This window comes from Pristiophorus japonicus, chromosome 22, assembly GCF_044704955.1.
Source record: "Pristiophorus japonicus isolate sPriJap1 chromosome 22, sPriJap1.hap1, whole genome shotgun sequence".
NCBI classification, from domain to species: Eukaryota; Metazoa; Chordata; class Chondrichthyes; family Pristiophoridae; genus Pristiophorus; species Pristiophorus japonicus.
Window position 1 is genome coordinate 11,652,554 of NC_091998.1, and position 23,125 is coordinate 11,675,678.

A 23,125-nucleotide genomic window follows, 5' to 3' on the forward strand; every position below is an offset into this window, starting at 1 on the left:
AGAGCATTGGGCACTGAGATTGTGACCCGTGGGCTTGTTTTGAGCACAAGTGTGCAAGAGCCACTGGGAGCAAGGAAAGGATGGCAGGATCGGCAACCTAGCGTCTGACACAATGAATGGCATATGTAATAAAAAGACTTGCATTTATCTAGTGCCTTTCATGACCAGCAGGTGTCCCAAAGCACTTTACAGCCATTGAAGCACTTTTTGGAGTGTAGTCACTGTTGTAATGTAGGAAACATGGCAGTCAATTTGCGCACAGCAAGCTCCCACAGACAACAATGTGATAATGACCCAGATAATTATTTTTAGTGATGTTGATTGAGGAATAAATATTGGCCAGGACACCGGGGATAACTCCCCTGCTCCTCTTCACAGTAGTGCCACGGGATCTTTTACGTCCACCTGACGGGGGCCTCAGTTTAACGTCTCATCCGAAAGACGGCACCTCCGACAGTGCAGCGCGCTCTCCGCACTGCATTGGGAGTGTCGGCGTGGATTTTTGTGCTCAAGTCCTTGGAGTGGGACATGAACCCACAAATTTCTGACTCGGAGGCGAGGGTGCTGTCCTCCGAGCAATGGCTGACATAAGTAGGAGGAGCCACGGGAGTGAGGGGAATACAGTAATGAGAGCCGAGGCAGTGCAGTGCTGCACTGTTGGAGGGGCTGTCTTTTGGATAAGACATTAAACCGAGGCCCCCTCCGGTGGACCGAAAAGATCCCATGGCACTATTTTGAAGAAAAGCAGGAAGGTTATCCCCGGTGTCCTGGCCAATATTTATCTCTCGACCAATGCTTAAAAAAGATTATCTGGTCATTGTCACATTGCTGTTTGTGGGATCTTGCTTTGTGGGAATTGGCTGTAAAGCTCTTTGTGACGACCAGTCATTGAAAGACTTCACCTAATCGGTTGATGGAATTGTTATTGTGGCTTAGCCTTAACGGTAATAATTGGGATCATTGGTGTTTTCTGGAAGATACGATGTATGTTTTCGATCACTTAATGTTGTTTGTCTGCGTGACTTTGATTTTCTTCAATTCCTCAAAACTCTCACGTTTACTTTTGGACTGTATTCTACTTTACTTCCTTAAAAACCTCTTCTTGACTGAAATGAACAATTTATAATGCCATTTTGGAGATGGGTAAAGTAGATGCACTTTGCAAGCTCAGCCCATGTGCTATAATTACAAAGAGCTGGAAGCAGATGGTTGGTGCTGAGGTTAACCGAGAGCCTAATTATTGAGAGTTGCATGGTATCCATGGAGCATACTGGAAGTTGCTGAATTGGTTTAAGGTTATAGAGTTTCTGCCCGCCAGCATTTCTCTGCATTGAGATTTTTTTTTACAAAATAAAAATGCTGGCGATGTTAGATTTAACTCTCACTACCTCATTAAAACTCAGTGGAGTTGTTCGGAAGTGTTGTAAATGTGATGTGAATGCTTCCAAAAGGTGAAGCCTCTCGCTGATGTGTGTTTTCCCAGTTTTCTGGTGTCCTGGACCAATATTTATCCCTCACTCAACATAACAAAAATAGATTATCTGGTTATTATCACATTGCTGTTTGTGGGAGCTTGTGCACAGATTGGCTGCCGCATTTCCCACATTACAACAGTGACTGCATTCCAAAAATACTTCATTGGCTGTAAAGCGCTTCGAGACGTCTGGTGGTCATGAAAGACGCTAAATGCAAGTCTTTCTTTATGAAGATTTTAATGTTGAAATCTGTTTACTGATGTTTTTATTTTGTCATTGTCTTTGTAGAAAGTTCCAGATCTAAAGTCGCCATCACTTGTGGACATCTTTGACTTCTGGGTGAAGTAAGTTTTGAACCGATAGTGTTCAGTTTGAATCTGGGTTTAAACCCCACTCCAGGACTCGAGCGCCCAGTCTTGGCTGCGACGGAACCCAAGTTTAGCGGGTTATCCAAAGGACAATGCTGCAGTGTCGGACGCATCGTCCTTTGGATAACCCGCTAAACTTGGGTTCCGTCTGCCTGTTCGAGGAAATGTCGTAGATCCCATTACGCTGTTGAAAGAGCAACAGTCTGTCTTACAGACTCTTCATTGCATTCTGTAGATTCTGGCTATTTGCAAGTTTGTGTTTGTAAGTCACTGCCCTTCACAGTAATTCACTGTGAAATGCTTTATGGTATTTCAGAAATGAGGCATAATCTGCTATTCACTGGCATATACAGGTTTTTTTTCTTAATGATCTGGAAGTAGCACTATTATAAGCAATAACCTGCAATTCTACCCTACGTAAACCTTGCTTTATAAGCAATAACCTGCAATTCTACCCTACGTAAACTAGAGGTGATCATGAACTTGGCTGCCCGTGTCCTAACTCGCACCAAGTCCCACTCACCCATTGCCCCTGTGCTCGCTGACCTACATTGGCTTCCGGTTAAGCAACGCCACGATTTCAAAATTCCCGTCCTTATTTTCAAATCCCTCCATGGCTTCACCCCCTCCCTATCTCTAATCTCCTCCAGCCCCACAACCCCCCGAGATATCTGCGCTCCTCTAATTCTGCCCTTCTGAGCATCCCTGATTATAATCGCTCCACCATTGGTGGCCATGCCTTCTGTAGCCTGGGCCCTGAGCTCTGGAACTCCTTGCCTAAACCTCCCTGCCTCTAACTCTCTTTCCTCATTCAAGCTGCTCCTTAAAACTTACCTCTTTGTCTAAGTTTTTGGTCACCTGCCCTAATTTCTACTTATGCAGCTCGGTGTCAATTTTTTAAAAATTTCGTAATACTCCTGTTAAGCACCTGGGGATATTTCACTACATTAAAGATGCTATATAAATATAAGTTATTGTTGTTGCAATGCATAATTTTCTGTTTCGGTGCATTTGATGAGCTAGGAAATAATGGTATCCTGAGTGTTTTACGTTACATTTACTGTTGTGCCCAAGCTTCCATGTTGAATGGGGGGGGCGGGGGGAAGAAATGAGATGTAAATCCTGCTGTTGTATAGCAAAACATCAAGTATGAAAATTCATTGAAATGTGAGGTATGTTACAGTTGAAATAAATAATAAACCTGTCAGGGTAAATTTTGAGAGGGTTTTTTTCTGACACAAATTTCATTCAACGGGCGCACGATTGGAAAGTCGGGCAGTGTGTCAGCGTGTCGATTTCACGTGGCTCCTGGTTCCTCGGTGATTCATTTTAATTGCTGGGAAAATGGGGGAGTCATGAGCCACTCTCGAAATCTACCCTGCACTGGCAGCAGTGGAAATGTTCAGTCATCAGTGTTTACATAGAAAATAGGTGCAGGAGTAGGCCCTTCGAGCCTGCGCCACCATTCAATATGATCATGGCTGATCATTCACCTGATGTACCTCTTTCCCACTTTCTCTCCATACCCCTTGATCCCTTTAGCCGTAAGGGCCATATCTAACTCCCTCTTGAATATATCCAATGAACTGGCATCAATGACTCTCTGCGGCAGGGATTTCCACAGGTTAACAACTCTCTGAGTGAAGAAGTTCCTCCTCATCTCAGTCCTAAATGGCCTACCCCTTATCCTAAGACTGTGTCCCCTGGTTCTGGACTTCCCCAACATCGGGAACATTCTTCCCACATCTAATCTGTCCTGTCCCGTCAGAATCTTGTATGTTTCTGAGATCCCCTCTCATCCTTCTAAACTCCAGTGAATAAAGGCCCAGTTGATCCAGTCTCTCCTCACATGTCAGTCCAGCCATCCCTGGAATCAGTCTGGTGAACCTTCGCTGCACTCCCTCAATAGCAAGAATGTCCTTCCTCCGATTTAGGAGATCAAAACTGAACACAATATTCTAGGTGAGGCCTCACCAAGGCCCTGTACAATTTCAGAAAGACCTCCCTGCTCCTGTACTCACATCCCCTAACTATGAAGGCCAACATGCCATTTACCTTCTTCACCGCCTGCTGTACCTGCATACCAGCTTTCAATGACTGATGAACCATGACACCCAGGTCTCGTTGCACCTCCCCTTTTCCTAATCTGCCACCATTCAGATAATATTCTGCCTTCGTGTTTTTACCACAAAAGTGGATAAACTCACATTTATCCACATTATACTGCATCTGCCATGCATTTGCCCACTCACCTAACCTGTCCAAGTCACCCTGCAGCCTCTTCGCATCCTCCTCACAGCTCACACCGCCACCCAGTTTAGTGTCATCTGCAAACTTGGAGATATTACACTCAATTCCTTCATCCAAATCATTAATGTATAATGTAAAGAGCTGGGGTCCCAGCACTAAGCCCTGCGGCACTCCACTAGTCACTGCCTCCCATTGCGAAAAGGACCCGTTTATCCCGACTCTCTGCTTCCTGTCTGCCAACCAATTCTCTATCCACGCCAGTACATTACCCCCAATACCATGTGCTTTGATCTTATGTGGGACCTTGTCAAAGGCCTTTTGAAAGTCCAAATACACTACATCCACTGGTTCTCCCTTGTCCACTCTACTAGTTAAATCCTCAAAAAATTCCAGAAGATTTGTCAAGCATGATTTCCCTTTCACAAATCCATGCTGACTTGGACCAATCCTGTCACTGCTTTCCAAATGCGCTGCTATTTCATCATAATTGATTCCAACATTTTCCCCACTACTGGTGTCAGACTAACCGGTCTATAATTACCCGTTTTCTCTCCCTCCTTTTTTAAAAAGTGGTGTTACATTTACTACCCTCCAGTCCACAGGAGCTGATCCAGAGTCGATAGACTGTTGGAAAATGATTACGAATGTATCCATTATTTCTAGGGCCACCTCCTTAAGTACTCTGGGATGCAGACTAACAGGCCCTGGGGATTTATCGGCCTTCAATCCCATCAATTCCCCCAACACAATTTCTTGCCTGATAAGGATATCCTTCAGTTCCTCCTTCTCACTAGACCCTCGGTCCACTAATACATCTGGAAGGTCATTTGTGTCTTCTTTCGTGAAGACAGAACCAAAGTATTTGTTCAATTGGTCTGCCATTTCTTTGTTCCCCATTATTAATTCACCTCACAGAATTGTTAACCGTCTTTTTAAAAATTCATCACCACAGGTCACCTGAAGCAGCAAAGAAACGGAAGGCTATACTCAATGGTCCTCCTGCAAAAAAAGCAAAGCAAGCCGAATCCTCCAGCAGCTCCGACAGCTCCGACAGTTCTGATGAAGAAACCACCGCAAAGAAACCAGGTACACCAAAATACGCCAGGCTTTTCATTTTTCAATAAAAGCACTGAAGAAAATTAGCTTTATAGATACAGCCACTATCGCGAGTGCACTTTGCAGCAAGGGTTGGTAGCTGACAATCCTGAGCTTCTCTTTCCTTTCCATTCCTTCTGCGCAGCCCCCTTTATTGCAACAACTTGTATTTATGTAGCACCTTTTAATGTAGCGAAACGTCCCAATACGATTAAAAATTTGACGCTGAGCCGCATAAGTAGAAATTAGCGCAGGTGGTCAAAAGAGGTAGGTTTTAAGGAGCGTCTTGAAGGAGGATAGAGGATAGAGTGGGAAGGTTTTGGGAGGGAATTCCAGAGCTTGGGGCCTCGGCAACAGAAGCCATGGCCACCGACGATTGTGCGGTTATAATCAGGGATGCTCAAGAGGGCAGAAAATTAGAGGAGCATGGGTATCTGGGGTGAGGGAGAGGGGGGTTTGTGGAGCAGGTTACAGAGCTGAGGTGGGGCGAGGCAATGGAGCGATTTGAAGAAGACATTGCAGCAAGACCTGAATATGTAGGTTGGCTGGCACTCCAATGCAGTGCATTGTTGGAGGGTGTTGTTCTTCCAATGAGACACCTAAATGTCTGATTTGTTCGGTTAGATGTTAGAGATACTGTGGCATTAATGGAAGAGCAATGTGTTGTCCTACTGTTTTTCTTTAAGTAACTGGCAGTTCAATTTGCTGCTGGTGAATAATGGCTGCCTGCAAAACAAATGTCACTGTAATCCTAATTCATTGTACGTAGCTTTCTCTGCTCTTTCGCCATAAGACACTCTCCAAGTATATATCTTCTAGACTGTGAAAGTACTTCAATATGGTGCATAATGGGGCAAATTAGAGGAGTTGGAGGTTAAGTAATTTGACTGAATCCATGTTTCTGGTAACAAGTATTCTGCTCTGAGTTAACTGATCTCAGCGGGGGGTAGTAATGACCGTGAGCACAATAATTGGTCAGAGGACGGGAATTGGGAAGTCACGGAGTGGAGGTTGAGGATCGGATCGGGCTTGGCCGTGACGTGCACCATCGTTCCTGCCAACAATATGCCTGCTCACTTATAAATAAATGGGACCTGGGCAACGTTCCCTGGAAGGACCACACAACTGTCTGCCGGTCCCGCACAGCCTGGGATTGGCTTTTCCAAGGTGAAATTCCGCGATTGTTAAAGGGGCTGCGCACCCCCCAAAAAATTAGTGGAGCCATTGGACCCGGGAGAGGTACTGGAGGGTGGCATTTATTGCCCATCCCTAATTGCCCGTGAGAAGCCGCCGCCTTGAACCGCTGCAGTCCGTGTGGTGAAGGTGCTCCCACAGTGCCGTTAGGGAGGGATTTCCAGGATTTTGACCCGGCGACGCTGAAGGAACGGCCGATATATTTCCAAGTCAGGGTGGTGTGTGACTTGGAAGTGGTGGTGTTCCCATGTGCCTGCTACCCTTGTCCATCAAGGTGGCAGAGATCGTGGGTTTGGGAGGTGCTGCCGAAGAAGCCTTGGCGAGTTGCTGCAGTGCATCTTGTAGATGGTACACACTGCAGCCACGGTGCGCCGGTGGTGGAGGGAGTGAATGTTGAAGGTGCGGATGGGGTGCCAATCAAGCGGGCTGCTTTGTCTGGATGGTGTCAAGCTTCTCGAGGATGTTGAGAGCTTCTCACCTATTGAATTGTTCCCCAGCAAGAAGTCAAAATCTTCGGGTGGGAGAGGAAGTAATGTGGATCACTATTTAATTACTTGGGCTTACGCAACTTTCATAAGATGTTGCAAAATCAATTTTCTCCCCTTCTATTGCAAGTGGTAGCTGAAGTAGAAAATGACTTTTCAGTAAATCATTGTTGCCCTGTTTGTCTGCCGCTGGTGACGCTGTTTATTGTTCTTCCAGTGAGCAAGCCACCGACTCCTGCAATAACCAAACCCGCGACAAAAAAAGCTGCTCCAAAGAAGGAAAGCAGCAGCAGCGAAGATTCGAGTTCTTCGGATTCCGTGGATGAGAAGAAGCCCGCACAGGTGAGAACACCACATGGTTGAATCGGTGCTCGTTACGTTACAGATTCGCAGCCCTTTGCTCAGAGTTGGCGGTATCTCTGATGAGCCATATGGTAAACTTCATGGTTAGATGGGCTGGACCACTCATTCTTTACGCATGGTCAGTGACGCAGGTGGGGTATGACTTGCACCTCGTTGTGTTTGGGGGTTATAACCACGTACTGGAGTAAGTCATCGCAATCACCCAAACTAGATGTACATATGGATTGTGTCATTTTTTTTTTCTTAATTTCCTTCCATGTTGATCGGGACACGCCGGTACCTTGCTTGGGGTGCCAATATGTAGGCGCTAGTCACCCCCGTGGTGCTTTGCCGAAGTGGTCATTACATGTTCAGCATTGGCACGCGCTCAGGTGAGACTACACCTGGAGTGCTGTGCACAAGTTTTGGTCTCCCTATCTAAGAAAGGACATGCATGGCTTCGAAGGTGCCACGAAGGTTCACTAAGATTGATCCTTCGGATGAGAGGATTGTCCTGTGAGGTTAGATTGGGCCTATACTCGCTGGAGTTTAGAAGAATGAGGTGATCTCATTCATTGAAACATATGAGAATCTGAGGGGGTTTGACAGCGTAAATGCTGAGAGGATGCTTCCCGCTGGCTGGAAAGTCTAGAATTAAAGGGGTAAGGGGTCGGCCATTTAAGATTAAGATGAGAATTTCTTCACTTGGAGGATTAGAATTCTCTGCCCCAGAGGGCTGTGGATGCTGAGTCTTTGAGCATACTCAAGGCTGAGATTGATATATTTTTGGACTTGAGGGAAAATCGAGGAATATGGGGATCGGGCAGGAAAGTGGAGTTGAGGCCTAAGATCAGCCATCTTATTGAATGGAGGAGCTGGCGAGGGGGATCATATGGTCCATTCCTGCTCCTATTTCTTATGTTCTTATGATGGACTGTAGGGGGCATCACTACCCCCCCTGGTCCATTGCTTGCCTAATGCTCACACTGCGCCCAGCACTGGATTTTTGTTCTTGGATATCGGTGACGCAGGCAAGGGAGCATTTCATGGCTGCCTGTTTAAGTCAACTTAAATCCTTTCCAATTTTACAAAAAGAATAGATTACTAGTGTGAACAACTAGAAGGCTATGTTGATAGTGAGATGAAGCAAAGTGGGTGGTTCATAAACATCGGCACAGACCTGTTGGGCCAAATGGCCTGTTTCTGTGATGTAAATTCTACATGAGTTAGATTATGCAGAATCTTGTTGAAAAAGGGTGTATTTTTGCCATTTATTTCCCTTATTTTTAAGGCAAACATTCTGACTAATGTGATTCATTTATTAACCCCTGAGTTCTCGGACGTTCACTGTTTTAGTATAAGTTACGTATGAAGGCGAAGCTCGCACTAAATTGTCTTTTGCATCTTCCCTTCAATTTGGTTTCTTTTCAACTTCTTGCAAGTCCTGTCAGAACTAGGGGGCATCATTTCAGAATAAGGGGTCGCCCATGTAAGACGGAGATGAGAAGGAATTTTTTTCTCCGGGAGTCGCGAATCTTTGGAATTCTCTATCCCAAAAAGCTGAGGAAGCTGGGTCATTGAATATATTCAAGGCGGAGATAGACAGATTCTTGAATATAGGGGAGTCGCGGGTTATAGGGAACAGGCAGGAAAGTGGAGTTGAGGTAGAAGATCAGCCATCATTTTATTGAATGGCGGAGCAGGCTCGAGGGTCTGTGTGGTCTACTCCTGCTCCGATTTCTTATGTTATTCAGAGGGAATGTTGGCATTCAGTTCTGGTTGTCATTTCTTAACTTCTCAGTTCTGTGCAGAGAATAAATTTTAGTATCTTTTTCGCACCTCCCCACTCCAATAGAAGGCCGTCGCTGCTAAAGTCCCAGCTCCTGCCGCTAAAGCACTTCCCGTCAGCAAGCTAGCCGGCAGAAAGAAGGACGAAAGTTCCAGCAGTGAAGATTCGGACAGCTCGGAGGAAGAAAAACCGGCTGCAAAAGCTCCTGTGAAACCAGGTAGAAGCAATAACGACACTTGTATTTATACAGCGCCTTTAACGTAATGAAACGTCCCAAGGTGCTTCACAGGAGTGTTAATGAGATTTGATATTGAGCCTCATAAGGAGACATTAGGGCAGGTGATCAAAAGCTTGGTCAAAGAGGCATGTTGACTCTCGATCGCTATGGTTACCATGCTGCGCATTTCCAACAAGTGTGGGGGTTAAGGCAGTCGCGAAGTAGTTGGAACCAAGTCAAGTTACACGCGCGAATAACCAGTGTAATGGATCTTAGGGTGCCAAGACGTACATAGCAGTGATTTACTCGTACAAGTGGCAAATTTTTCCTGCCCTTTCTGAATTGTAGCTCTTTCCTGAAGAATTGCCTTCTATTTTCAGCTTTGAAAGCAGTCAGTAAAGCAGCGGAGGAGAGTAGCGACGATGATTCCAGTGATGATTCTAGTGACTCCGACTCTGCAAAGAAGCCACCTGCACAAGTAAATAGTTTTGTGTCGGTCATAGTGATCTGTGGCATTGACTACCCTCTGATTAGGGTGTAAAGTGTAATACTTTAAACAAGAAGACTGATTTCCAGTAGCAATACGTCTGCATGCTTGTTGTCTCTCGGTTGTGCCCGCTTCCTCTTCCCTCCTTTCCTCACCCTCATCTTCCCCTATTATGTAGGCTTATAAGCTGGTTAGAGACAGATATAAAGAAAGTCAACGTATACATATAGAAAGTAGTTATTATAATTGCAGTATTGTATAATTAATCTCTTGCATATAGTGCACACTTGGGATGTAAGCATCACCACATGTATTGTTCATCGCTAATTACTCTGAGAAGATCATAAAATTATACAACACAGAAAGAAGCAATTTGGCCTATAGTGTCTGTGTCCGCTCTTTGAAAAAACTCTCCAATTTGACAATCTGGGCCAATACTCCAGCTGAGGCCTAACCAGTGATTTATAAAGGTTTATCATAACTGCTATAAAGAATGAGGGGTGGGTCGCTAACTGGTCCTTCTACAATGGGGTTGGCTGTGGAATTCCAGGATTCGGTACCAATGAAGTATCGGTGATTATATGTTGATGTCGGGGTGGTGTGCAGCTTGTGCTCCTTGGTGGTAGGGGTTGCAAGGCTTGGGGGCGGTGGGTTCTGTTGGATAGTTGCACTTGCTTGGTGAGCAATGCTGCAGGAGAACTAGTATTGTGCAATCAGTCAATCATAGGCAGTCCTTCGGAATCGAGGAAGATTTGCTTCCACTCCCAAAGTGAGTTCTTTGATGGTTGAATAGACTGATACGAGAGCCACAGACCCTGTTACATGTGGGACAGACATTCATCAAGGGAAGGGGTGGGTGGGGCTGGTTTGCCGCGCACACCTTCTGCTGCCTGCGCTTGGCCTTTTCACGCTCTTTGCGTTGAGACTCGAAGAGCTCTTCTCCCTGCGGTATTGTGCAAATCCTTCCTAGTTACGGGCGCTTAGTCTTTTTAAGCGAGAGTTAATGAATTTTCTCCTCTTGTACAGAAAGCAATGCCCAAGAAGACTGCGCCAGCCAAGTCTCCGACTGCACAAAAAGCAAAAAATGCAAAAGCTGTGACCCCAGCTAAAGCAGCAGCAGCCAATGCGAAGAGCAGCTCCAGCAGCGAGTCTGACAGCTCGGATGATGAGGCACCCGCTGTAAAAACAAAGGCAAAACCAGGTGGGGAGAAGTGCTGCAATACAGGAATAAAAAGTGGGCTGTTTCCTTAGTGTAATTACAGCATTTGTAAACTATAGGACTGCACCTGGAACCGGCATGAAAAAAAGACTTGTATTTATAGAGCGCCTTTCACGACCACTGGACATCTCGAAGCACTTTACAGCCAATGAAGTACTTTTGGAGTGTAGTCACTGTTGTAATGTGGGAAATGCGGCAGCCAATTTGCGCACAGCAAGCTCCTACGAACAACGATGTGATAACGACCAGATAATCTGTTTTAGTGATGTTGATTGAGGGATAAATATTGGCCAGGACACCAGGGATGATAACACCTCTGCTCTTCTTCAAAATAGTGCCATGGGATCTTTTACGTCCACCTGAGAGGGCAGACGGGGCCTCGGTTTAACGTCTCATCCAAAAGACGGCACCTCCGACAGTGCAGCACTCCCTCAGCACTGCACTGGAGTGTCAGCCTAGATTCTTCCCTGGAGTGGGACTTGAACCCACAACCTTCTGACTCGGGGGCGAGGGTGCTACCCGCTGAGCCACAGTTGAGGCACAGCATGGGCGATTATAATATGGGAAACACAAGATCTGGTATTTGAGGAAATAGTTGTTTTTCGTGGTGTGAGCAGTGTTTAGATGGTGGGCTGTAATTTCTGATGTGTGGAAGAACTGTCCTGGGCACGGAAGTTGGTTGAGGACAAGCTCAGATTCGGCGGGGAAGGTCATTCTCCTCCCATCTCCACCGTTTTCCTTCCTGATGGAAGCTGCTGAAGAATAAGCATTTGGATAGAAGTCAGAGGGCGCCCTGCAGGAATCGATTGTCTTCAGAAGGGGAGAAATCTGGCACCAAAACATTGACTAGTGTTTTGATGGGCGTATTTTTTTGCTCCTTTCCCTCTCAGGTAGCTACAGCGCCGTACCACCTCCCACACAGCAGAACAAGAAGGCAGGCGTGGCCAAGAAGGTGGCAAGTGCGGTCAAGAAGGCGCCAGCAACAGGTGCAGGCAAGAAGGCACCGGCGGCTGCTGCCAAAAAGGAGAGCAGCGACTCGTCGGACGACAGCTCCGACAGCAGTGATGAGGAGGCTCCCATGAAACCTGCCAGTAAGTGTCGGGCTAGCTCAGTGAGGTGTGCAGATTGTAGATTTTGTTTGCAGGCTTGCAAGTCTGATCAAGGACATGACTGCTGCCAACGAAGTTGAAGTCGTGCACAGTTTGTTTTTTTCGGTTGTTCGTTAACTGAAAAAGAACATTGTCACCCATTACAGAGAAAATACTTGCAGTGAGAAAGGAGGGAGGGGGTTGGTGAAAAGAGATCGCCACTGCCGGACAGCTGGGTCGGGAAAGGAAAATCTGTGCCAGCAAAACGCAGTAAAAGTCCATTTTTATACATTTTTCTGATTTTTATTAATTTCCTCTTTCCCTTCACATGGAGCTTGCGCACCGTACAAATAAATCTCCGCAACCCTGTTCCCTGCGAAAACATCATACATTAATACTTAAACCAACCCACACTATTATAAATTATTAAACCAGTCCATACCTCCAGAGATTTAGCCATGCAGTACGACTATATGGCTGGAGACCAGCTCTGCTGCTCAGACCTAGTGCACGCGCACATCGTAGTGTGGGCTGGCCTGTGCTGCCCCTGGCCCCGAACTCCCGTCTCTCCTGGGCCCCGATCACGTCCCTCTACAATCTCTCGCCGCTCCTTTGCCCCGATGCCGCCGCTCCTGCTGTGTCTGCCCATGCTCCAATCACCGACCTGAACCTTGATGATATCACCAGGAAAGGCACCATACATGGAGTGTTAATACCAACAAATTTCAAGGGACCACACACAAGGAAAACAAATTCGAGGGAGCATTGTGGCAGGTTCCGTTCCCTGAAGGGCATTTGTTTTTTTTTGACAAGCCAACAGCTTTTGTGTTCACTTTTACTGGTGGTAGCATATAAGAACATAAGAATTAGGAACAGGAGTAGGCCATCTAGCCCCTTGAGCCTGCTCCGCCATTCAACAAAATCATGGCTGATCTGGCCGTGGACTCAGCTCCACTTACCCACCCGCTCCCCATAACCCTTAATTCCCTTATTGGTTAAAAATCTATCTATCTGTGATTTGAATACATTCAATGAGCTAGCCTCAACTGCTTCCTTGGGCAGAGAATTCCACAGATTCACAACCCTCTGGGAGAAGAAATTCCTTCTCAACTCGGTTTTAAATTGGCTCCCCCGTATTTTGAGGCTGTGCCCCCTAGTTCTAGTCTCCCCGACCAGTGGAAACAACCTCTCTGCCTCTATCTTGTCTCTCCCTTTCATTATTTTAAATGTTTCTATAAGATCACCCCTCATCCTTCTGAACTCCCAACGAGTAAAGACCCAGTCTACTCAATCTATCATCATAAGGTAACCCCCTCATCTCCGGAATCAGTCTAGTGAATCGTCTGTCAGTTACCAGATTTATTAAATGTACTTTCACAGCGTGCAGTGCCAGTTCACAACCTTGTTCATCATTCTACTGTACCCTGACATATAGAACATGAGGTTTACTAATGTCTTGCTTGCCCTCTGACTATCCACTGGCTTCTTTTAAACAGCCAAAATTGCACCGACAAAACCTGCGCGTACACTACTTGCGAAACCCACTGCTGTTCCGAAAGCTGCAGCCAAGAAAGCCGCTTCCAGCTCCGACAGCGATTCCGGTAAGAAAATACTGCTGTACTCGCAGAGACCCGCAACAAATGTGTGCTCAAATTAGTATCTTTATTGCAACAGTGCTTGTTTAGACTTTTATCATCATCATTATCGTCTATAGAATCAACGCTGCTGTCCTCCCTCTTTTTTCCTCCCATCCCCCCTCTCTCCCTCCCTTTTCTCTTTCACTCTACCTCTCTCTCTCTTTTTCCCCCCCTCCCTCCCCTCCCTCCTCTCTCTCTGACCTGCCACGCACTCCTCTCAGCTCTACAACAACACCCGGGACGGCCGCATCCACTGCCGCCTCATTGGAACAGACCCAGCGTCGATCAAACTTTTAGACTTCACATCATCACTCCCTGTCCTGATTGGTTGCGAGGCCAGGTGGGCCCTGATCACCCATTGGTCAGTGCAACTGTCACTCAGTCTGGACCATGTGCTCTCCTCCCTCCCCCCCCCCCCCCCCCCCCCCTCAGGACAGACAGAAACTGACTGACTTATGGATTGATTACACAGATAACCGAGCTGTGTATTCTGGCTCCCATCCTGGTCAAAATGAAGTGGGAAGTCTGATATCTCAGGAAAAAGGTGAAGAGGCACAAGTGATTTTCATTTCTGGCCTGCAAATTGTCATTTGAATTAAATGCTGTTGCACCCATTCAAACATGGAACATAATTCATTTACATCCCGAAGTGTTTCCATTTGCGAAATACATGTTACAATCTCGAGGAACTGCCCAGGTGGGAGTTGGAGACATTTGTTTTTATTTCGAGTCCTGAAGCCTTCCTAAAAGGTTTGAAAGTGTCATCAATTGATTCAATCCTGTGGTTTTCCAACTTCTTTGTGGGGCATCCAGAAATCATAGAATTATAGAAATTTACAGCATGGAAGAAGCCATTTCGGCCCATCGTGTCCGTGCCTGCTGACAAAGAGCTGTCCAGCCTAATCCCACCTTTCCAGCTCTTGGTCCGTAGCCCTGTAGGTTACAGCACTTTAAATGTACTTTTTAAATGTGGCGAGGGTTTCTGCCTTTGCCACCCGTTCAGACAGCGAGTTCCAGACCCCCACCACCCTCTGGGTGAATTTCTTTTCCTCATTTCCCCTCTAATACTTCTACCAATTATTTTAAATCTATGCCCCCTGCTTATTGACCCCTATGCTGAGGGAAATAGGTCCTTCTTATCCACTCTATCTAGGCCCCTCATAATTTTAAACATCTCAATTAGCTCCCCTCAGCCTCCTCTGTTCCAAAGAAAACAACCGCAGCCTATCCAATCTAGCTTCATAGCTAAAATTTTCCAGTTCTGGCAACCTCCTTATAAATCTCCTCTGTACCCTCTCTAGTGCAATCACATCTTTCCTGTAATGTGGTGACCAGAACTGCACGCAGTGCTCTAGCTGTGGCCTAACTAGTGTTTTATACAGTTCAAGCATAACCTCCCTGCTCTTGTATTCTTTGCCTCGGCTAATAAAGGGAAAGCATTGTGCTTTTTTAACTACTTTATCGGAGTGGGGATAGTGCGGGTAAACCCAGATTTATATCTTGTGTAGATTCCAGCACAGATTAGAAGAAACCTGACCCACCGGCAGTGTCTGCTGCGTAATCGAAGCCAAAGAATGAGTCTAGTTGATCCCAACATCTTGGCTGATTCTCCGTGATGCTCGTATTGTGCTTCCTCTGCCCACAGACTGTCGAGACCAATCATGCATGGTCAAAATAACCCAAACAATGTTTAGAACAGCATTCAACTAAATGTAAATACACATTTGACACTAATAATTTCAAACCAACTTGTTTTTTTTAAAGTGGTGATCCCTTCGTCCATCCATTGTCATGGGCTGCGCGATTCTTTTTAAAGAAACATTTGAAGGTGTCAGACTGGGCTCAGTGTTCTCGGCTCTTAGCTTTGAGTCAGAAGGTTGTGGGTTACGCCCTACTCCCAGAGACCTGAGCATATTACTTAGGCTGACAACTCAGTGCTGTCTTTCGGATGAGAATCTTGTTTTTCATCTCACTGCTGTTTAGGGGATTTTTGCTGCGGACAAAATGGTGGGTATGTGCCAACGTGTAAGGTAATTGTGAGTCTTTTGTTACTTCGAGAGTAAGGTGGCTTAATTGCTGTGTCTGTAACATTCATAGATTCTGACAGTTCAGATGAAGAGCCCAAAGCAAAGGTTACAGCGAAAACCGTGTCGAAACCGGCCTCGAAAACCGCACCAAAACCGGCACCTCAAACCACACCAAAACCGGCCTCGAAAACCACACCGAAACCGGCCGCAAAGTCCACACTGAAACCGGCCACGAAGCCTCCGGCCCCAGCTAAGGAAGCAGACAGCAGCTCCGACTCCGACAGCTCCAGTGACTCTGATGACCAGCCCAAGGCTGCTCCAGCCGTCAAGCCAGCTGCTAAAGCAACTGCTGCAGCTGTAAAACCAGCCAAGCCGAGTACCCCAGCGGTCAAGGCGGCCGCCGCTGAAGAAAGCAGTTCGGATTCCGATGACTCCTCCAGCAGCGAGGAGGAAGCGAAACCTGTGGCAAAGCCCCAGACCCCCGCGAAAGGGAAAGCCGCGAAAGCCAAACCCACAGCTGTCGGCGCAAAAGTCAAATCCGCGGCCATCACCGCTAAAGTCAAATCCCCGGCCGTGTCTGCGAAAGGAAAGTCGCCGGCTGTGACCAAAGAACCCGAATCCAGCAGTTCTGAGGAAACTTCAAGCGACGACAAGCCCAAACTGAAGACTCCAGTTGCCCAATTGAAAAAGGCAGTGGCCGCACCGGCTGCATTCTCCGTGGCCAAGAAAGCCGAAAGCAGCAGCAGCAGCAGCAGTTCGGACAGTTCAGAGTCGGAGGAGGACAATGCACCCAACGATGTGAGAACGCCCACCTCGCTACCTGCCAAGAAGGCGGCAGAGAGCAGCTCTGAAGATAGCTCCTCGGATGAGGATGAGAAGAAGACGACCAAGTCTGTAAATGGTGAGCTTCACGCGAGTTGCTTTTATTTTTATTAATTGGGGAAACTTGAGTGAGGTCAAGCGCCGAGATAGACCAAGCATTGCTTAGTTGAGGCCAAAGTTAGGGTTTAAAAGTCTGTTTGGCCCTACGTCTCCTGGCAAATTCTTGCTGTTGATTGGTAACATCAATTTAAAGTTGAAACACTTGACATTTGAGCAGGCCAATCCTGCAAGGGTGATTTTGAGCAGTTATCTGAGAGGCCTTGCCTGGTGTCTCCATCTTCTCTGTGTGTTTCTCAGCTTCTGAAAGAGGCCCAAACTTGGTGAATCTGAGCAGCAGCCAGAGGACATAAGCTGCAAAGGACAACAGGGTAAACCGGGGATAGTTTCTCTTCTTGGAAATTTCATGTTTCTTTATTCTCCGTAGTCGCCCCTCTTGCTTTCTCAACTCGTGCAGTTGGTTGCTCACAGTCCCTTCGGTACCTTATCCAAATGCCATTCTTCATATGTGAACTTGGGCAGCGAGCGCCTGTTTATTCGAATGTGGAAGGCAGGACATCCCTTCCTTTCCAACAGGGTAGCATACAGGAGCTAAAGTCGGTGCAGTTCACTCTTTCCCCCGCACGTGCGCACACACGCAAGCCATTTTGATTCAGTTGACTTGGTTCAAACGAGCCACGTTTGAAGCTTGCACGCGTGAGCAACCCTGTTGACGCGGCTGATAGCATCCCAGGCATTCCTGCAGATTTAAGGGTGGCAGATTGAAATGGATGAATTGGTTCAGTAGGAAAGTGCTTCCCTTCTAGGACACCAGAACAAACCCAATGCCGTTTCCTAAGTTGATAGTTGAGCAGGTGATGGATGAAGTAAATATGGCGTGGCCCTGGGAACTGCGTTGGAGCCTGCCTCCAGCCCTCAGTCCATTACATTGGTGAAGGATTAGAAAGGATAACATTTTAAGAACAGTAGGGGCCAAGTTCATTGGACCCAACGGGCCTCTTTTTGGATTACCATTGGATGGTTTCACTGAACATAGTTCACCCTGGCCCATCTGTTTTTATAAGTTGTACACACAAGATTCTGTCTTGCAGCAGTCACACGTGCTGACAGTAAAGCTTGCACCAACTAGAAATGGCCCACTGTGTGCTCAGAAGGGCCAGCAACTACCATATGTGTGTTCGGGCCTTCCTACTGCAGTGGTGAACTTCCGTGACACCTTGAAAATTTAATGCGCAGGTGCTCCCGTTTATCATTCCAGCTGCAGATGGTCGGCTGGCTCCCCCACTGGTCCAGTGGCGAATTGCACTTTCTGGTGTGGTACGAAGCATTCCAAGCTGAAGCTTCGCGGGTTTGGTGCCGGGTTAGCCAATCTCCACCAAGGCAGCATTTTGCATGTTCTGGTTGACCTTGGTGCTTCAACCAAGGGAGCGTTTTTTTAAAAAATCAACTAATATGGCAGGAGGATGGGAACTAATGCAGGGAGACAGAGGGAAACAAAAAGGAGACAAAAGCAAAAGACAGAAAGGAGATGAGTAAAAGTGGAGGGCAGAGAAACCCAAGGCTAAAAACAAAAAGGGCCACTGTACAGCAAAATTCTAAAGGGTCAAAGTGTAATAAGACAAGCATGAAAGCTCGATGCAAGGAGTATTCGGAACACAGGAGAGGGCTCTGAGCTAGTTAGAATGGTGAGGGCTCAGACGAACAGGATCCCAAGAAAGAATGCAAAAGGCAGGAGGCAACAGAGCAGAGTAGCACTGGGGTAAGTGTAAACCACAAGGTGATAGGAAGGGACAATATGTATGAATATAAAGGGGCTGCAGGAGGGGTCAAAACTAAAAATCATGGTTTAAAAACTACTATTAAAACACTCTACCTAAACGCACGCAGCATTCGAAATAAAATGAGTTGACGATACAAATCATTACAAATGGGTATGATTTGGTAGCCATTACAGAAACGTGGTTGCAGGGTGGCCAAGACTGGGAATTAAACATACAGGGGTATCTTGACAATTCGGAACGATAGATAAGAAGGGAAAGGAGGTGGGGTAGCTCTGTTAATAAAGGAAGATATCAGGGCAGTTGTGAGAGACGATATTGGCTCGAATGAACAAAATGTTGAATCATTGTGGTTGGAGATTAGAGATAGTAAGGGGAAAAAGTCACTGGTGGGCGTAGTTTATAGGCCCCCAAATAATAACTTCACGGTGGGACGGGCAATAATCAAGGGAATAATGGAGGCATGTGGAAAAGGAATGGCAGTAATCATGGGGGATTTTAACCTACATATCGATTGGTCAAATCAAATCACACGGGGCAGCCTTGAGGAGGAATTCATAGAATGCATATGGGATTGTTTCTTAGAACAGTATGTTACAGAGCCTACAAGGGAGCAAGCGATCTTGGATCTGATCCTGTGTAATGAGACAGGAATAATAAACGATCTCCTAGTAAAAGATCCTCTCTGAATGAGTGATCACAGTATGGTTAAATTTGTAATACAGATTGAGGGTGAGGAAGTTGTGTCAGAAACGAGTGTACTATGTATGCTTAAACAAAGGGGACTACAGTGGGATGAGGGCAGAGTTGGCTAAAGTAGACTGGAAACACAGACTAAACGGTGGCACAATTGAGGAACAGTGGAGGACTTTTAAGGAGCCCTTTCATAGTGTTCAACAAAAATATATTCCAGTGAAAAAGAAGGGTGGTAAGAGAAGGGATAACCAGCCGTGGATAACCAAGGAAATAAAGGAGAGTATCAATTTAAAAACCAATGCGTATAAGGTGACCAAGGTTAGTGGGAAACTAGAAGATTGTTAAATTTTTAAACGACAGCAAAGAATGACTAAAAAGCAATAAAGAAAGGAAAGATAGTTGACGAAAGTAAACTTGCGCAAAACATAAAAACAGATAGTAAAAGCTTTTACAGATATATAAAATGGAAAAGAGTGACTAAAGTAAATGTTGGTCCCTTAGAAGATGAGATGGGGGAATTGCATAATGGGAAATGTGGAAATGGCTGAGACCTTAAACAATTATTTTGCTTCCGTCTTCACAGTGGAAGACACAAAAACCATGCCAAAAATTGCTGGTCACAGGAATGTGGGAAGGGAGGACCTCGAGACAATCATTGTCACTCGGGGGGTAGTGCTGGACAGGCTAATGGGACTCGAGGTAGACAAGTCCCCATGTCCTGATGAAATGCGTCCCAGGGTATTAAAAGAGATGGCGGAAGTTATAGCAGATGCATTTGTTATAATCTATCAAAATTCTCTGGACTCTGGGGAGGTACCAGCGGATTAGAAAGCAGCTAATGTAACGCCTCTGTTTAAAAAAAAAAAAAGGGGGCAGACAAAAGGCAGGAAACTATAGGCCAGTTAGTTTAACATCTGTAGTGGGGAAAATGCTTGAAGCTATCATTAAGGAAGAAATAGCAGGGCATCTAGATAGGAATAGTGCAATCAAGCAGACGCAGCATGGATTCATGAAGGGGAAATCATGTTTAACTAATTTACTGGAATTCTTTGAGGATATAACAAGCATGGTGGATAGAGGTGTACCGATGGATGTGGTGTATTTAGATTTCCAAAAGGCATTTGATAAGGTGCCACACAAAAGGTTACTGCAGAAGATAAAGGTACGCAGAGTCAGAGGAAATGTATTAGCATGGATAGAGAATTGGCTGGCTAACAGAAAGCAGAGAGTCGGGATAAATGGGTCCTTTTCGGGTTGGAAATCGGTGGTTAGTGGTGTGCCACAGGGATCGGTGCTGGGACCACAACTGTTTACAATATACATAGATGACCTGGAAGAGAGGACAGAGTGTAGTGTAACAAAATTTGCAGATGACACAAAGATTAGTGGGAAAGCGGGTTGTGTCGAGGACACAGAGAGGCTGCAAAGAGATTTAGATAGGTTAAGCGAATGGGCTAAGGTTTGGCAGATGGAATACAATGTCGGAAAGTGTGAGGTCATCCACCTTGGGGGGGGGGGGAAACAGTAAAAGGGAATATTATTTGAATGGGGAGAAATTACAACATGCTGCGGTGCAGAGGGACCTGGTGGTCCTTGTGCATTAATCCCAAAAAGTTAGTTTGCAGGTGCAGCAGGTAATCAGGAAGGCGAATGGAATGTTGGCCTTCATTGCGAGAGGGATGGAGTACAAAAGCAGGGAGGTCCTTCTGCAACTGTATAGGGTATTGGTGAGGCCGCACCTGGAGTACTGCGTGCAGTTTTGGTCACCTTACTTAAGGAAGGATATACTAGCTTTGGAGGGGGTACAGAGACAATTCACTAGACTGATTCTGGAGATGAGGGGGTTATCTTATGATGATAGATTGAGTAGACTGGGTCTTTACTCGTTGGAGTTCAGAAGGATGAGGGGTGATCTTATAGAAACATTTAAAATAATGAAAGGGATAGACAAGATAGAGGCAGAGAGGTTGTTTCCACTGGTCGGAGAGACTAGAACTAGGGGGCAAAGCCTCAAAATACGGGGGAGCCAATTTAAAACCGAGTTGAGAAGGAATTTCTTCTCCCAGAGGGTTGTGAATCTGTGCAATTCTCTGCCCAAGGAAGCAGTTGAGGCTAGCTCATTGAATGTATTTAAATCACAGATAAATAGATTTTTAACCAATAAGGGAATTAAGGGTTACAGGGAGCGGGCGGTTAAGTGGAGCTGAGTCCACGGCCAGATCAGCCATGATCTTGTTGAATGGCGGAGCAGGCTCAAGGGGCTAGATGGCCTACTCCTGTTCCTAATTCTTATGTTCTTATTATGTAACCTGGGTTTCAGCTCCTGATCGCCATCCACTGCCTCCTGCTGGGTGTGTCTGTTGGCACTGTTCAGAAATGGTGGTTTGGCTGACAGGAGGGAATGTCCGGTTAGCACCACCCTGCAAGCGTGTTTCAGGCCTTGCCTCTGAAGAGCTTCCCCTTGCTGCACCAATGTGACTCTACATTGCTCACGTCGGCCAGTTTACAGTTAAAGGCAGCTTGAATGAGTGTCACTTGGGGAAACCTTACGATTGTTGGGAGGTTATTGTTCTGGCAATTTTATCCCAACCCTAGAGACAAAAGGACTGCATCACCCAGTGTTCATGCATTCCCCTCCCTATTTAAATACTTCAGTTTGATTCCAGTATTCTGCTAATATTCTCTATCATAAGAAATAGGAGCAGGAGTCATCTATTTGGCCTCTCGAGCCAGCCCCGCCATTCAATAATATCATGGCAGATCTTCTACCTCAAATCCACTTTCTTGCACAATCCCCATATCCTTTGTTTCACTTAATATTCAAATATCGCCCCCTGCCTTGAATATGCTCAATGACTGAGCCTCCACAGCCCTCTGGGGCAGAGAATTTCAAAAACTCACCACTCTGAGTGAAGAAGTTTTCCATTTCAGTCCTAAATGGCCGACCCCTTATTCTGAGACTGTGACCCCTGGTTCTAGACTCCCCAGCCAGGAGAAACATCCTCCCTGCATCTACTCTGTCACTCCCTACAAGAACTTTGTATGTTTCAATGAGATCACCTTACACTTCTAAACTCGGGAGAATATAGTCCTAAACTCGGGAGAATATAGTCGTAGTCTGCTCAATCTCTCCTCATAGGACAATCCCCCTCCCATCCCAGGAATCACTCTGGTATCATGCTACCATGACTGAGCTTACTGCATAATGGTAAAATTGTTTTAACATGAGCCTCGCGCGGCAATAACATGCCCTGGTGAGTGAGTGAGTGTCATCTGAGCCCGTTATGAATTGCAGCCTGGGGGCTCACTACCTGCAGATTCCATGCCTCACTCTGTGACCTTTGTTTATTGGTGCAGGTACAGTAAACACCAAGAGGAAAATGGGCAGCTCCTCCTCGTCCTCATCTGAATCAGATGATGGAAAAACTGATTCGACTCCAAACCAGAGAGTGCAAGTGAAAACTCCAAACACATTTCCGAAAGCTAAAAAGGTGAGGCCAGGTTGGAAAGGTTTGATAAAGAATATTTGCATATCCTTCAAGTTTCATTGTAGCTCAAGATGAGTTTACAAATTTTGCAGGGAGATGAGCTCGTATAAGGAGTTCCTTGGCTAATATTTCTTCCGAACTTCAGGATTTAAACCATCATACCATATGTGACTCTTTATTTATTCTTTTTCAGAAAACCCTACAATCTACGATGACACCTGGAGCTAAGGTAGAATTCTTTGTGTTTTTTTAATGATATTTTGGCCCATTCGTGTTTATTTTGCTCATTTTCTGCCTTGTGAAGACCTCTGCTCCCGCTGGCCTGTCTTCCAGTGTGAGCTTAGACAGAATATCTAGTCTATTCCATCATGGAGAGCAGATAAGCCCGATTCCAGGCCTACCAGCTAGCAGCAATCACTGGCATGTGATCGGGAATTGGACCCCTGGCTATTGTTCTGTTTCCAACCCCGGGGGAGGGGGAGATTCTGGGACCTCTGCTGTCTGCCTCAGCTACATTTTGCACTTTTAAACTCGACAAGGCCATCTGCTCTTGGCACTTAAAAAAATTTATTCACGGGTTGTGAGCGTTGCTGGTAAGGCCAGCATCTATT

General features: G+C 46.1%; 1 protein-coding gene across 2 annotated transcripts in view; it reads left to right on the forward strand.

Annotated features, from left to right (window-relative positions):
• The window catches only part of nolc1 (nucleolar and coiled-body phosphoprotein 1), a 29,556-nt gene that overhangs the window by 2,353 nt on the left and 4,078 nt on the right, over positions 1-23,125 (forward strand). For both annotated transcript variants that reach the window (XM_070865622.1, XM_070865623.1), the window contains exons 2-12: positions 1,764-1,819; positions 5,046-5,179; positions 7,085-7,209; positions 9,065-9,215; positions 9,596-9,693; positions 10,729-10,903; positions 11,812-12,012; positions 13,506-13,610; positions 15,744-16,574; positions 22,384-22,517; positions 22,708-22,743. In XM_070865622.1, the coding sequence (XP_070721723.1) occupies positions 1,764-1,819; positions 5,046-5,179; positions 7,085-7,209; positions 9,065-9,215; positions 9,596-9,693; positions 10,729-10,903; positions 11,812-12,012; positions 13,506-13,610; positions 15,744-16,574; positions 22,384-22,517; positions 22,708-22,743 (2,046 nt within the window). The remainder of the gene's footprint in view (positions 1-1,763; positions 1,820-5,045; positions 5,180-7,084; positions 7,210-9,064; positions 9,216-9,595; positions 9,694-10,728; positions 10,904-11,811; positions 12,013-13,505; positions 13,611-15,743; positions 16,575-22,383; positions 22,518-22,707; positions 22,744-23,125) is intronic.